Source organism: Pholcus phalangioides, unplaced genomic scaffold, assembly GCF_987345545.1.
Source record: "Pholcus phalangioides strain wild (caught in Gottingen) unplaced genomic scaffold, Ppha-v1.0 ptg000008l_1, whole genome shotgun sequence".
Taxonomy (NCBI): Eukaryota; Metazoa; Arthropoda; class Arachnida; order Araneae; family Pholcidae; genus Pholcus; species Pholcus phalangioides.
Genome location: NW_028301601.1, coordinates 50,981,739 through 50,998,120, shown reverse-complemented (window position 1 = coordinate 50,998,120; position 16,382 = coordinate 50,981,739). Strand labels below are relative to the sequence as shown.

At 35.7% G+C, this 16,382-nt stretch overlaps 1 protein-coding gene across 1 annotated transcript; it reads right to left on the bottom strand.

Moving 5' to 3' along the window:
• Positions 1–4,408: 4,408 nt before the first annotated feature.
• On the bottom strand, positions 4,409–16,251 carry zetaCOP (COPI coat complex subunit zeta). The gene is made up of 7 exons (XM_089234873.1): positions 16,149–16,251; positions 15,281–15,349; positions 11,746–11,833; positions 8,841–8,932; positions 7,335–7,468; positions 6,493–6,583; positions 4,409–4,550 (listed from the first exon to the last, which is right to left on the bottom strand). The coding sequence occupies exons 1-7, from the start codon at positions 16,164–16,166 to the stop codon at positions 4,503–4,505; spliced, it is 540 nt and encodes a 179-aa protein (XP_089090999.1). The 5' UTR covers positions 16,167–16,251; the 3' UTR covers positions 4,409–4,502.
• Positions 16,252–16,382: the final 131 nt, after the last annotated feature.

The following is a 16,382-nucleotide window of genomic DNA, read 5'->3' as shown; positions in this document are numbered from 1 at the left end:
CAGCGATCTGTAAATGTGCCCCCTTAGTTAATTTTTACAAAATTAGGTTTTGGGGTATGCCATATCAGATAACCGCAGTGCCACATTTGGTCCGCGGGCCAAAGGTTTATCACATACGGCTTATAGAGGGTGGGTCGTAATGAATTTCTTAAAAAAGAATTTTGAGTTCTTCAAATGGCATTGAAATCAACAGAAATTGATTATAATAACATATAAAAGTATTTTCTTCCGAATTTTAAGTAAAAGAAATATTTTTTTGCATTAAAATAATAAATTTTTGATCCACCCTCAACCCTAACCTACCACTATGCGTTAAGGGGGGGGGGCAGAGCCGATGACGAAAGTTTGCTGACAAGGGGGAGCGGGGTCAAAATTGCTAAAAATTTGCTGACGTAATACTTGAACGGCCCCTATAGGCCAACGACGTTTTTGATCCAAATTTCATCATGGGGGAATGAATACAAGTCGATTGAACAGAAACGGATGATGAACAACTCATTTTCAAATTGAGGGGCCACGTGGCCCCTGGTGGGTTTTGTTTAGAAGACAAACCCGAAATATACCACCTGCATGGTGAAAAGCAGTTTTCGCGTGTTCGGGAAGTTCCTAGCAGGTCATCCAAACCCCCTCTTTTAGACAATTTCCTACAATTTGTAAAGGAAACGAGCAATATCATGAAGATTGAAAGTAGTTTCGGAATCAGTGACTAACCTAAAAATAAACGATTTTCTAAAAAAAACTGTAAGATCTGAGTGAATAATAATAATATGACGATGTCAATTTATATGTATGCATTTACATTAGATCAGTTGGTTCCGTCATTAACGCTGGAAGGAGGGGTGGCGTATCTCCACCCATAGATTTGAAAAATATATACAGCATATCAAATTTCTTTCAATGAGCGGGAAAAGCCTCGACTTCTTAATACTTAATCTATTCAAATATTTGTTTACAGCTAGCGAATGCGCGTGAAATGAATAAAATATTTTTCTTATAGCATCATTCAATTATTACAAAGTTACCAATACTGCGTTTGTTAAGAATGGTTAAAATTTCAAAATATTCCATTAATTAAACATTTCTGATTTACCAGTAAAAAATGTATTCGATTCCCAGGCCTAATATATACATTTCGTCGGTGCAAAATAAATATTCATTGTATCCAGTGACGTCTTAAAGCATTGGGCCCACCCGGGCGTGCCCGGGGCCTCGAGAATAGGGGCCTCAAAAAAATTAGTAGTTGAATTTTTTGAAAATTTGCCAGGTAGGGTCTCAGAAAAATCACTTGTCCCGGAAGCCCATAATGCCCTTATAACGGCCCTGATTCTAACCCCCCACTCTCTTTAGAAGAAAAAAAAACATGAAAACCCTCTTCTCGAGAAAATTCTGCATACGTAGCCGACTGATTTAATGTATGTAATGTACATAGGAATATAAGCACAGGAATTTCTACATAGGAATGCGATGAATTGACATCATCATCATCGTGGGCCCCCCCCCTACCCCTCCTCCAGAGTTTCTAGTCTATCTCTGCCAATGTTCGTATGGGGGTTCAAAGTATCCACGAAATCAAGTATCCACTCTCAATGGTTTAAGTGAGCTCCATGACCCCCCTCCCCACACACACACACACGCACGCACGCAATGGTAGCATCGGCCCGGGACAAATATTATTGTTTTTCCACACTATAAATTCGCTCACCAAAGTACTCAGTATAGGGTGACCTGGCGCTTCAGGATGTGGGGGGGGGGGCAGCATTGGTGAGCATCGATACCCTCTCGCAGAGAAAGGAAAAATTTTATTCGTAATGAAATGTGAATTCTGACTTTTTCCCTCAGATGGGAAGAGGGGGGAACACATTCTAATTTTTACACCTGCGCAGACCTGTTGTTTATCTGCGCACAGAATTTCACTATCTCTGCTGAACGGCAAAATAACACGCTACCTTATGCAATATAGGGAATTCTTAGAGGGGGACCAGAGCATTGAATTACCAAAAGATTGATCTTGAGAGATTGTAAGCATAGGAGTAACCAGGTCAGTGAACGACCAAAAGATTGACCAGAAAAATATGGAAGCGAGTGAGTAGCCCACCAGGAGCCCCTAGTAGTCCTTCAAACAAATTATCGTAGACATAAATAATGCGTATAAAAGATATTTAATTCAAGGAAGGAGACAAAACTTTAGGTTTGTTTCGCAGCGTGAACCGAATTAGACAATTTCGTGCCGACAGAAACGGGTTACATAATCACGCTACGCGTTTGTGTTTTCCTAGCGAGGCGCATCAGATCAGGGCCATGGGTGGAGATACAAGGGGGGGGGGGGCAACCCCCAGCATCAAAGGTGAAGTCGACTGATCTAATGCATATATGTATAGATGAATCGACATCATCATCATCTTGCCCCCCCCCCCAGCAATAATGACCGTGCCCCCCCAGACTTCCAAGTCTATCTCCGCCTATGATCAGGGCGGCTATATAAAGTATATATATGGCTTTGGCATCAGCGACTCTGTCGTCTGCGTGCTCCGGTTTGAAGGGAAGGCAAATAAAACACACAAGAGTGAAGAGAATATCGGCAAAACCGCGGCGCACGACGCATTTAATTCCTCCAGAAGGAGTCAGCCAATAACGCCCAACGTAAAGCGCTGTCGTGAGCCGTATTGCGCTCTGTAGGAAAACAGTCATGCTGCTTTTCTTACTGGTGAGTGGACGGCGTGTCGCACTGGATGAATCACGTTGCGCGCGGCACAGGAAACCTGCTCCTAGGAAAACCCGGCTTACACGACCTTTTTTTTCTTGTTTCGACAATGTTTAGTTGTATCACACGAAATCAAATAGTGGAAATTCTCATTTCACCTGTCGTCTGCTTCATTTCTAGGTTTTTGTTTTTGATGGCTCCTTAAACTCGGAAGAACTGAACTTGCCATTCAGTTCAATTTGTTTCTTTGCTCGTAGGGAGCTGCTGTGAACGAAAACTTCTGCTGTCGTCTGCTTCATTCTAGGTACTTCGACCATTTTTAGTGCCCGAACTTCCGGGCTCTAGTCATCTCTAATTTTGAGACTAGATGGCAGCACCAACAATTACAAACCCATAGAACACAATGTAAACAGTTGGTTCCGCAATGCACCGGAAAGGGTCAAAATATTTTTATCTAATTTTCTCGAATATCGCTTGTTCAAAAATTTCAGAAATCATTCTCACATACCTGTGGCTTTCGTAGTTGGCATATTTGCCTTTGAATAGATATTTGGTGTTTCCATTTTTTGTATTTTGAGTGAATATCCTTGGATTTAATTTTCTATACTGTGACATTAAGCAACAGAAAAGATAAAAAAGTTGACCGTTTTTATGGTGACCCAAGCACGTGCTTATTTTGCTTAATGGTTAATCCGGTCCTGCACACCCCAAGAGAATCTAATAACATGCCCACTTAAGCAGATTTCAAGTTAGTGAGCTTTTATTTTATCTCATCTTTAATAAATTTTAAAAGTTGTTAAAGGTGATGAAATAAACCCCCTCGCTAACTTCACTTAATCTGCTTGAGTGCATGTACTGGTATATATTGTAGAACAATTCTATATTCCATCATCTACAAATTCATAAAATGCTTTGATCTGCTAATTTTTATTTTAGTATTGGGGATTAATAATGAACCAGGTAGAAAAAGGATTTTGATTGCCAGAAGATCTGTTATTTGTGAATGAGTATTGAAGTTCTCCAAAATAACTATCCTCTTCTTACTTGACCCTTTGAACAGCAGACTATTTCCCAAAACCCATAGAACACAATGTAAACAGTTGGTTCCGCAATGCACCGGAAAGGGTCAAAATATTTTTATCTAATTTTCTCGAATATCGCTTGTTCAAAAATTTCAGAAATCATTCTCACATACCTGTGGCTTTCGTAGTTGGCAGTTTGAGTTTCCAGGTTCCAAACAGAGGAAATAACCCAACTCATAAGTGTGTGTGGCAAGTGAGAATCGTTGATGCATATAAATCAACAAACAGATGGTAGAAACACAGAATTTGTGAAACACATGAGTGATGATGTAAATTTTTTAAACTGATCAACACATGGGGGTTTTTGAAAATGAGTTATGATAACGCAATATAAATAATAGTCCACTTTAAGCGAGTTGTCGAGTTGTTAGAGGAATATCCCCACCCCCATTGAATTATAGTATTGTGCCAACCACAGAAATAATGAATGTCCAGTTTTCTAGAGTAGTCAAGTTATCAAGGTTGCACTTTTTATCGTAATCATAGTTGAATAGTCACCTATAACTCTCCCCCTTTTCCACTTGGATATTATTTCAGTTTGAAAGGCCTTTCCTATGCACACTGTATTTAACATCAGTCGTAAATGTAAAAAGTGAAACAAATGAAATATATAATCAACAGAAAATGATGTATACAGACCAGCTTTAATCATCCAAATATACTTATTATATACATGATATAAAATAGAGGAAAAAGTTCATTTCAAAAAAAACAATCAGCTATTTCAATAGGGACCATCTCAATTGTTCTCGAGCCGATTGGAAGACCTAGATAATTAAGATTTAAAAAATCTTCAGTCAATTTATTTCCATAAAATCTTATCACACTGATACAGAAGGGAAATGAATAACAATTAAAATTTAAAAATTTTGTTACTTGATCGAATCATTATAAATTTTTTTAAAAATTGTTTGGATTATTTTTACAAATTGTGACGTTTTTATATGCAACAACTGATTCAGAAAGTACCCAAAACGTCATGTTTACGAACAATCCTTACCAAACTTGGTCATTTTACTTCTGTTGTACCATTTCAAGCCATTTTATACCCACAAATACTGACTAGACCATGACTTGAATCCTTCAATGCCCATTGTTGAATTCGTGTCAGTTTGCTAACCACTCAACTATTGAGTAGTGATTTCTCTGAAGTACAGACTTAGACTATACTACTACTTAACTGTACATGCAGCTCGTACATTAAGTCATTAAATCAGTTATTAAGTTATTAAATCCCTCTTCGGAATTTCTAACAAATTGCTTGATTGTGTGATTTGAGCAGTTATCTGGAAATATAATTTTGGAGAGTAATTTCACATATCTTCAAAATTTTTAGGGGTATTTTTCTAAGCAGTGAGAAGAAATAACACTATTGAAAAAAAGTACCTAAAATTTGAAGGAGTATTTTCACTCACTGAAATTCTGAAGAGTGAAATTGAATTTTGATGTGTGAACCATGCATCTAGATGCATATTGGCAAACACTGGTTCGAGTGTGCGACCCTACCTTATTTTATGTAGTCAGCATTGTGTATTTGTTTCTTATTCTTCCTGGTGCTGTAATCTGATGTCATTGCTGTAATCATTTGCTGTAATATTTGCTGTAACATTTGCTGTAACATTTGCTGTAACATTTGCTGTAATCATTTTCGAGATGACACAATGTACACAAGTGATGTGTGAGACAAGTTTGGGGTATTACTGTATTCAATTATTGATTTATATTTATGACACCATAGTTATTTTCTGCACATGGGCTAATTACAAAAGGACCTACATTTTGTAGCTAACTGCTTACAGCATAGTTTTCAAACTTTTTGTTTCATTTCGCCCCTTTTCAGAAATTTTTTTCACCCACCACTCCCCCCAGAATCTCGAAAGCACCCATAGGATCCCATGTTATACTGTTAGCTTCTATTGTCCCCCCGGACCGTTCCATCACTTGCACTTTGGGAACCACTGGCTTACAGCAACATTCTATAATTTGTTTTCCCAATGCCTCTTGCAGAAAGGTTTGTGAGCTAACAAAGTGGAACTTATTGCATTAGCAATACCCTGGCACTGTTACTGTTGTACTTCCATGTCACGTGTGACTAGGACTGTGCAAGTATCACACCAGCGAAACCTCTGGATGTCTTCTGCAACTGTATAGACTAGTGTTTTATCAACCTAGGCAACTATGTCCAAAGACCTTCTTTCATGACATGTTTAGTGAAAAGGATGCCAAAACCTGGTGTTAATGCAGTGATTTCCAAACTTACACTATTAGATCAGTCAGTGGTGACGTGAGCTTTTTAGCAATAAAATTACAGTCAAGGAAGTGATACAGCCGCGATTCTCAATTAGTAAATGCTACAACATTTTAGCATGCTGCAGAGGTGCTTTGAGATAGAACGGAGGATGATACGGTAACTTAATCCGAAAGGATGTCCAAAGTGTGAACGTTGAGGAATCTTCGTTCTAATGGTTAGAAACCTTAATACTACCTCAAAACAGATGGTATCATGGATACGTGTAATAGTTTTCAGATCTTTATACATCTTGCAAATAACAAAAATTTAAGTGTGGGAAACTACTGAAGAAGGCATGATGTTCATGATATTTTTAAACTTGCTTTATAAAATTAAATCAAACATAAAGAACAATGCTTCTACGTAATTTTGAAAACAGAATAATACAGCATGGTAAATAATTATCAATTTTATCTCACTTGTGCCACTGTTTGTTCTCCAAGTGGAATGTCATCAGTCCTCAAGGCAACCCGTTGCACTACAGCATTGTAATCAGCTTCCAAAACAATCCTATATTTGTGATAAACATAAAAAAAAAACCATTTTGTATTCCTTAACAGATGGAAACTGGTTCTCTGGTACCAGATTTCTTAGCCTATCCACCATAGCACTTACATTTTAAAAACAATTTTTGAGACTTGCAGCACTAAAAAAAAGTTCAAATCCTGATATGTACTGTATTTAACTGTTTGTGAGAGATTTTCATTGCTATTGTTAATGTATGTTGTGATACATTACTTCTCAAATGGTTCAGGGGGTTTGGTTGTTTAATCCAGGGGCTCGTCCAGAATATTATTATAGGAATCTGTTTCTGTGAAAATCTTCATTTTTGTAAAGATGATTCAGTTTTGTGAAAAGTAAGTAATTTTGTGGAAAGTGGAAACAAACTGGTTAACTTCATACTAAAGAAATTAAATTTTAAATTTATGGTTTTGTTGATTTGTATTTTGAGGGTCTTTTTTTCAGATGTAGAATTTTGTGAATTGTACAGAAAATGGCCCCAATTTATACTGTGCAGACCCGCTATCTCAAACCTTTTTCTGACCGCTAGAGCAAAGAGTGCACATCTTTGGTTTATTCGTCAGATATGAGAGACTACTCGCAGAATGCAAACTGGTTTACTTAGCAAACATACATTAAAACTTTGTTTTGAAACAAATTTTGTGGGTCACAGGCTGTGCAACCTTGACTTAAAATACAAAGTAAAAAAATTTGAAAAAGTAAGAACTTATCAATAATGTGGGAGAAAAAAAAAACTCACCCGCCATCGCATATTTCATCTATGGCTAACATTATTATGTCCAGATTCTCCAAGAGAGTACGTCTCTCAACATTTTTCCTCAAGATCTGATTCACTGAATCATACAAGCAATTCAGGACACTGGCTAAAATGAGCTGAAATCATAAAAATGGTAATAATGAAAAAATGTAACACTACCACAGATTTTAAATGTGCAAAGTTTTTATATGATTTGATATTTTTTCATTCCCTTAATAATTTTCCTATAAAGTGATTCAGATGTCAGTGTTTGGTGAGGAAGAGAAAGACCAATTAAATGAAAAAACATGTTTATTTTTTTAATGGACGTTGTAACAGGGAAGCTGTTGACAAGGACATACAGTAGTACTTTTTATTCATGAGACATGCAAGGATTAAGTTTTATTGAGAGGCGAAGACATTCTAGAGAGTTCGATCTTAACCTTCATGGCAAAGGGTTGCAGGTTTCGCATTTTGATGTAGATGTGTTCTGTACCAAAGTAGAATAAAGGGATTTCCCCATGTTCGCCACTCCATACACACCCCACCAGCCATCACAAATATATGAATAAGCGGAATAACCTCATGTTCACTGCTCTTATAAAAATACACCAGCAGTGAAAGGGTTAATATTCTAATGAAACCAAAAATTTGTTTTTATCTCAAAATTATGACAACCTTTATACTGTATTCTCCCACATTAATTGGCATGCTGGGAAATTTGAGTCACAGATTGTGGAAAATTCTTGAATATCTTTGTTTTAAAAATCCTTTGAATTGGCTAAATGCATATTGTAATCTTCATCAAACCTCGCTTTTAGGTATTCTGAGAATCATATAAAAAAACTTTACATTCCTAGATACATTATAAGCAATTCAGCACATCCTGATTGGTCGCAATGAGTGATGAACCATTACATCACTCATAGTGAAACACTTGGCAAAACTTACATTTGGCGAAGTTGAGTGATGTTTTTTTTTTATATTGTTTTATTTTCCTCATGCGGTTGCAGGTGGTTTTTTTCGATTCTTGTTATAAATTTCATTCTTATATCAAATTAAATTTTTAGATTTCATTGTTATATATTATTCAATTACAAAAAGGTCCTTTTAAGGGCCAAATTAATTTTTTCAATGGAGTTGTGCCATCAAATTTTGCTCATCGAGATTATCATCACTGACCTGTGATGATTGCGCAAGAAAATTTGCTACTTCCATAGCTAGGTTTTTGAAATAACTCATGTGACCTGTGTGTTTAAAGAGGTTTTGTGTTTGCATGGTAAAAATACAAATTGTTTCTGTTACATAAGAAATAATTTTTTTTCCAACATGAACCACCATTTTGTTCATCGGAACTAATATAAAAAAATATAATAGTTTTTTTCAGCTAGCGCCAGCTATTGCCCCCCCCCCCCAATATATAATGCCAAAATTGAACACACAAAAACGTTTGATAAATGCTATAAATTTAATATTATTTTTTTTCTTAAAATATTCAAACCCATTCACCTCATTTTCATGGCTACTTCCCATCACATAAAAGAATAGATCCACGTTGCTCCTATACACACATGTCAGACCGTCTAACATAATCACTTCTCCTATATAAATGAAATTAATATAAGTCCAGAAAAAAAATCACCATGATCAGTACTCGTAAAAATGAACATACAATAATACTTTGCTTTTTTTCTCCCTCGATGATTGATAGCAATCATATACCGCTTACCATGATCACATTGGAATTCCAGGTTTCTGATAACAATAACCGTTTGATAACTACAGTGATGTCTTACTTTTACATTGCTCCCATTTATAAGACGGCTTTCTGCACTTCTAGTCAAAGATATGTAAATAATGTCATTAACTTATACGCCTCTCTTACTTATGTGCCTCTTTACCTTGCACTGATGCATAAGTAAGAGATGACTGCATCTCCAAAGCAAACCCAGAAGCAAATGAGATAACCACAAGTCCTGTTTCTAGTGAAAAATATGGGACTGCTTAATTTTCTTTTACATAATGTTCGATCTTGTAGCAAGATTACACTGACTCATTTCCATTTTTTCTCCCATACTGTTATTAATTTTTTTCCTTTGAGCTAAGATCCTGTCTTATTCGGACATCTATGCAGTCTGACTGATTGATAATGGTAACCGATAAGAAAAAATAAGGTCTGGTTCAACCTTAAACTTCAGCTTCAAAATACATAAGAAAAAAAGTTAGGACAAACAAAAATATTAATAATATAAACTGAAATCCTGATAACTATAAACAGAGTTTTTCCCATGTTATGATAAGTGTCAGATACATAATTTGCAAAAGTGATAATACATTATCCATTATTTTCAATAAACAGTGTCCCCTGTATTACTGGAAATCATGTTAAAATAATTTGAAAGCACATTAAAAACATTAATGAATTCATACTTGATGTAACTAAGATGTTTTTTTATTTTGAAATCAAACTAAAGGCAACTTTAAATAAATTTGCAACATCAGTCTCATAAAAGCCATCAAACTACAGTGAAACCTATCTAAGACGAACACTGTACGAGACCATAAACCTGTTGTGAACGGAATCAAAAGATAGTCTGTTCAATGATTATATGCCCCAACCTGGAGTCCTGTCAGCCTGACCATTGTGAGGACCATGGATTTGCACTTTGTTAAAATCGAAATTTATCTAAAACCGAATATTATTTCAGTATCTTGATGTTGATCATGATAAGCTTTGAGATATTCTTGGAACAATGGGAGTGCCTAATCACCTTGTCTGCTTGATCAGAAATTTATATATTAACCAAGAGGCAAGTGTAAGAACAAACTATGGATTAACTGAATGGTTTGGAATTGAAAAAGGGGTTCGACAAGGACTGGGAAAAGGTTCGGCATCCTTTTCCCAAACTTATTTACTCTGTATGGAGAATATATAATGAGAGCATCCAATTTAGAGGAATTAGAGGCAGATGTTAAAATTGGAGGAAGAGTGATCAACAACCTTAGATATGCTGATGACACAATTCTGCTGGCAGAATCTGAAGAGAACCTGAAGAACATTATATCCAGAGTAAAAACAGAAAGTGAGAAGCTTGGATTCTATCTAAATATGAAAAAAAAAACCCCAAAGATCATGACTACAGCAGATATTCACAGTTTTCAACTAGATGGCGAAAGTTTTGAGACTGTGGACAGATTTGATTTCCTAGGATCAATTGTAAAAGAGGGAACTTGAACAGAAGAAATAAAAAAAACGAGTGGTTCTGGGTAAAACAGCCATGAGAAAGCTTAATATAATAATGAAAAACAAAAATGTATCAATGAAAACAAAAACTAGAATTATAAATGCATTGGTCTTTCCTGTCTTTATGTATGGATGCGAGAGCTGGACACCACGGAAAGCAAATAAGAAGATAATTGATTCCTTCGAACTTTGGTGCTGGAGGAGGATGCTGAGAATTCCATGGACAGCTAAAAGGACTAACAAATCGGTTATAGAAGAAGTCAAGATTGACTATTCTCTAGAAGCAACAGTCATTAAACAGAAACTCTCTCACTTTGGCCATGTAATGCACACAGAAGGCTCACTAGAAAAAATGGTAATGCTTGGAAGAATGAAGGGAACGAGAGGGAGAGGCAGACCAAGCACCAGATGGATAGAAGAGGTGTTGTAAAGCACTAGAATGAAGCTAGCACAACTGAGACATGCTGTGAATGACACATCAGCTTGGAGAGCCATGATCTATAGAGTCACCAAGAGTCGAAATCGACTTGATGGTTCCTAACGACATCTTGAGATGTTCCGTTTCATGCAGGTTTCAAAGTGTTACACCATTCCCAAACTGTACAAGGGACCACTGAACATAATTCTACCATAGTAAGAAATATGTTCAGTGGTCCCTTGTACAGTTTGGGAATGGTGTAACAGTACAAGGGACCACTGAACATCATTTAACGATAGTAAGAAATATTTCAGAATATGAAAGACAGTTTTATACTCTGAATGAAATTACCATAAAGCAGGGCTTGGCAAATTGGTGAAGAATTCAGGTGCCAGCAAAATTTCATATGAGCCAAGCATTGTTTTCCCCAAGGAAAAAGTCATTAATAACCTTTTTTCGACTTGGTAATCCCTTTCTATGTTAATAGATGTGCTGACATAAATTCTGAAAATGTTTTTTCTCAAACCCCAATTTATTGATCACACAAGAATAAGTTTAGGTGCTAATACCAATTTTTCAGTCACCATGGAGATCTGGCGCCTGGGATTTTTCAAGCCTTTGCATAAAAGATTAAATGAAAATCCATCTCCATCCAATGCAAAAGCTAATGAACGAACACAGCTTATATACATTTGGGGTTCAAAAGTGTTGCATCGTGTGAAATTCCTATGATATAAATAAAGATTTCATACCATTAGCTCTATGAGTTTTGTTGTAGAGATTTTTTTCAAATGTTTTTTGTTCCTTGGGATTGTCGGAAAACAATGTGCTGTCATAATACTGGAAATACATAAGAAAAACTTATAATCAGATAAATTTATAATCAGATTATATGTCTTAAGAACATATCAGCAAGTCAATATAAAATACAGTAAAAATTCCTAAATCCTTAACCCCTCAGCTGGGGGAAAAATGGTCAGAGAAATGCTTCTCTCAAAACAGCAGTGTAAAAATTTTTTTTTCATTTTCTTAGGTTGTCTTTTGTGAAAGATAGATGGCACTCAAATTCATACACTGCAAATACAGCGTAACCTATCTGAGGCAGACACAGTATGAAATAGAAACCTGTCTTCGCCAGAATAAAACAAATAAATCCCTGCATTGATCAATGCTTTCATGTGCATCTTTATAAAACAGAAACCTGCGTAAAATTGAATATTATTTCAGTCTTCTGTTTCATATAGGTTTCACAGTATAATACTATAGCACAAAAAGGTGTGATACAAATAAAAAAATCTGAGTTTGAAACTGCAATCACAGACAAAATAGTCATTGGTGGCAGGCAGGCACTCTACCACTACACAACAATATGTATCCATACTATATATTACAAGCAAATATGTTAGAAAATATAGGAATAAAAAAACTATAATATATACATGCATATGCCATCTTTACATCATTTCCAGAATTTCATGTCAAGAAAAGGGAAAATTCAGTGAGCAGATTACTACGTTGATAATATGTAGATGATGAAAACATTTTGAGAACTAATAAAGTTGTTGAAACCACTCCTGATATGAAAATATTTATACAAAGGGCTGAAATAAGGGACTTGGAAGGCATCGAGGCATGACAAATGATTTAAAAAAACTTTGGAGCCAGCCAAATTTCTTAAGAGAAGGCATATTTATTTTCAAGAACATCGGGACTTAAAATAATTTGTGGGACTTGATCCTATTTATGTTGACGAACAAAAATTCCAAACCTTCTGTGTTCTCCTTAGACTCAGTAATGCAACAGAAAATTTTAGGAGCCAATATCAATTTTTTAGTCACTGTCACAACCTGGCACGAGGGATTTGTCAACTCCCGAAGGCAATAAAGAGCTAAACTTGATAGAAATTTGTTTCTCTCTCACAATTTCACATGAATCTAAAAAAAATTAGTTTTGGTCACAGAAATTGCACATATGCACTCATCCCCCCTTCATGTTTCTGAATGCACATGAATAAAAATGACTTTGGTTGTTCTGGACAGTGAGAGGTAAATATATGTAAGGTTTTACCTTCATGTATGCAAGAGGAAAACGAAAGACATTCCCAATACAGACATGAATAGGTCCTTCAAAATATTCTGTGCTAAATATAGTAATTTAGTGTATTCCCCCATTCTGCATCCATAAACAGAACAACATGTGATTATGAGTATCTCTTATCAGTGAGCGTGAAGTTATGGAGTTTTCTATAATGTAAAAACCTGTTTTTCCATTGATACACGAGAGAGGTAGTGCATTCAGAGAGAGTATGCAAATGGGTTAAAAGAATTTACCAAAAATTCACCAAAAGAAAGATTACTGCTGGGAAAATTCACAGACAACAGTTCATCACAAAAGAACAAATATGCGAGAGAGTCAGTTGGTGAAAGAGCTAGCGGAAAATATAGCGAGTGAGTACTCGAGTAATTAACTGTACATGACCATGAGTGAATAAACTAGTGATTGAGTGAGAGTGATTGAGCGAGTCAGTGACCATCTCAGTGACTAAGAGAGCACATAGCTGCTAACTGTGAAGAATACAAATTATGGTTTTCGTGTGGATCAGAATTTCCATATAAAAATAAGTATAAAGGATTTTTGAGAAACAATATAGGGATTTTTATGAAAAAAGTAATATTATAGGGATTTTTCCTCTTTGCAAAAACATGACCTCATGCAAACCATCACCAATTAAAGCCAAGCCGTCAACCAATATGTCAAGTTACCTGCATTACTACTCCAAAAAGAAAAGTCATTGGGCTCAAAATAGGGTGAATAGAAAAAACTTTTGATAATTTTTGTTGCACCACAGTCATTTTCTGCACACGAGGGCTAATTAGACCGGTGTCTACAATTTATTACAGATTCTGAACAGCAGCCTTTTTCATACACACTGAGAGATTGGTGCACTAATCCCTCGATGTGGGACTCCCTGCAGTAGCAATTTGTTTCTGTGGTCATGTTGACATTTTTGTTGTATCCCCTGTGTCATAAACATTTTCTGACAAGACTGAACCGGGTATCTAACTCGCGACACCTCTAAGCATCCTTTGGTACTTTAGACAAGTATCTTATTGACCTAGTCTACCACGATTTGCTTATCCAAAGCAAACACAAGTTAGCTAGTCAATTTTAGATGTCAAAGAGCAGAACAGACGCTGATTGTTTGATTAATTTTATTCCCCTCTCAAAAAAATAATTTTTTTTTTTTTTATGGTTTAACGCAATGGCGACAATTTACTTCATACACTGCTCAAAACAATTAGGGGAGCACATGGTTTTAACAAAATTACGCAAAGATGTATACTGATAAGTAACATAAAATGAATCATCCATAATTTAAAGACGCATTGCTGCGCGACCAAGGCCGCCTGTTACTGTCCGAGACTTGCAGATTGCACTTCTTGAGGAGTGGAACAGTATTCCCCAAAGTCTGATCGATAACCTCATCGCATCCATGGCAAACAGGTGTGCAGCAGTCTTAGCTGTTCGAGGAGACCACATGCCCTATTAAAACTCATGCATCATGTCTAAACAGTACTTTTTTTTATCGTTTACATGTAACCAAATTGTTGCCCTAAATCATCTTTTCATGTTTTTTCCATATTTTCAAAGAATTAAAGCTTAATTCCGAATTTTTTTACGTCTTTTTTCTGTAATGCGCATCGATACGCGTGTACTATCCATTGTATGCCAATACGTGGCTGTCTCGCACAGTTTTCTTCACTTTTTTGCTTGCTCCCCTAATTGTTTTGAGCAGTGTACTTGATCATTTCAGGTAAATTCTTTGGAAATAATTCCCCCCCCCCAAAAGTAAGGTTTTTTACAATCATGATTGAAATTCAGAAGATATAAGAATTTCTCGGGAGTCCGGGAGATGGAGTAGAAATTTGGGAGACTCTGCAGCTATGAGAGTAGAAATTTGGGAGACTTGGCAGCTATGAGAGTAGGTAAGGGAGTGACCTTATAAGTGACAGTATGAATAAGTGAGTAAGAGTCTTACTTGCTCTTTTGCTCACTTGTTCATACACTAACTCCTTGACTCACTCACTTACTATGCCATTTCGTCAATGAATTTTCTCACTGGTGAATTACTGGCGATGAATTTTGAATGAACAAAGGTTAAGTTAAAACACTCAACAGAGTAGAAATTTGAGTATGACATTTTACACACAGTAATCAGAGATAGATCTATGATGATTTGTCATTTATAGCAACATAAATTTGCATAAAATGACTAAAAAAACATACTTTTGCAAGCAAACGATTTCCATCATTATCAAGTATGGCAATAGCTTTAACTGCATACAAACTTGGTTCCTGATGAATGAAAAGAATGTAAATATATATCATACATACAGAATCATTACTTTGGATAATCTAATAAAATTAAAAAAAAATGTTTCTGCAACAGAATCGTTTCTGAAGGACTGTGGCCACCACAATCTCTAGATCTTATCAGTTTGATTCTATTTTAATGTGGGGATGATTTAAGCTGTCTGTATAGGCTCCAATCAAAGCCATTTCCTGCAAAGTTTTTTAATAAACTCACTGCTTGCTCTGCTAGTGCAAGTAAAGCTATAGGAGTGGGCAATGTTTCTTGTTACTCACTGGAGTTTTCACTATCTTGGATTAGGATGGCCCTAGAAAGGACATTTAAACTTGTGGTGGTTTACAAGCAATTCAAGCATAATGGGATTTACAGTTATAAATATTCTAGCTACGATTCAAAACCTAACAATCAACAATTATCAATGCTGGTGAATGGCATTTAAGGTATTACAGTGAAACAACGATACTCGATATAACGATAAATCCATCTACAAAGATATTTTTTTCAAGTCCTATTTGGAAATGTCTATACTCTAATGTTAAACCGCTACCCTCTTGATTTAATGATAATCCCTTTACAATGATATTTCTTTTCTTGGTCCACAGAGAATCGTTATATCGAGGTTTCACTGTAATGGGGCTCTTTAATGACCCAGTATACATACCCAGTAAAATTACTAAAGTTTCATAACAAGAGAATTAAAAGCTATTATCAAGACAAATAATACTGGTTAGTATTTAGGTAATAAAAAAAAATTAATTTATAAAATGAAATTTATAATTCTACCAGTAAACCCGATTCCATGTTTTAATTTTTAAAGGCGGCAAGAGTTAATTTCTCTTCAAATCAAAGGATGGCGTGTCATCAACTTCATAAACAAAATCTTTCGTAAGTGTTGCCAGATGCTAAATCTCAAAATTCGTCAATTGAAATAATTAAAATTTTTCTATTTTTCGGCATTTCAATGATTGAACTAAGAGTTAAATCCTAATAAATTATAAAATTAAATCTATTAGTCTA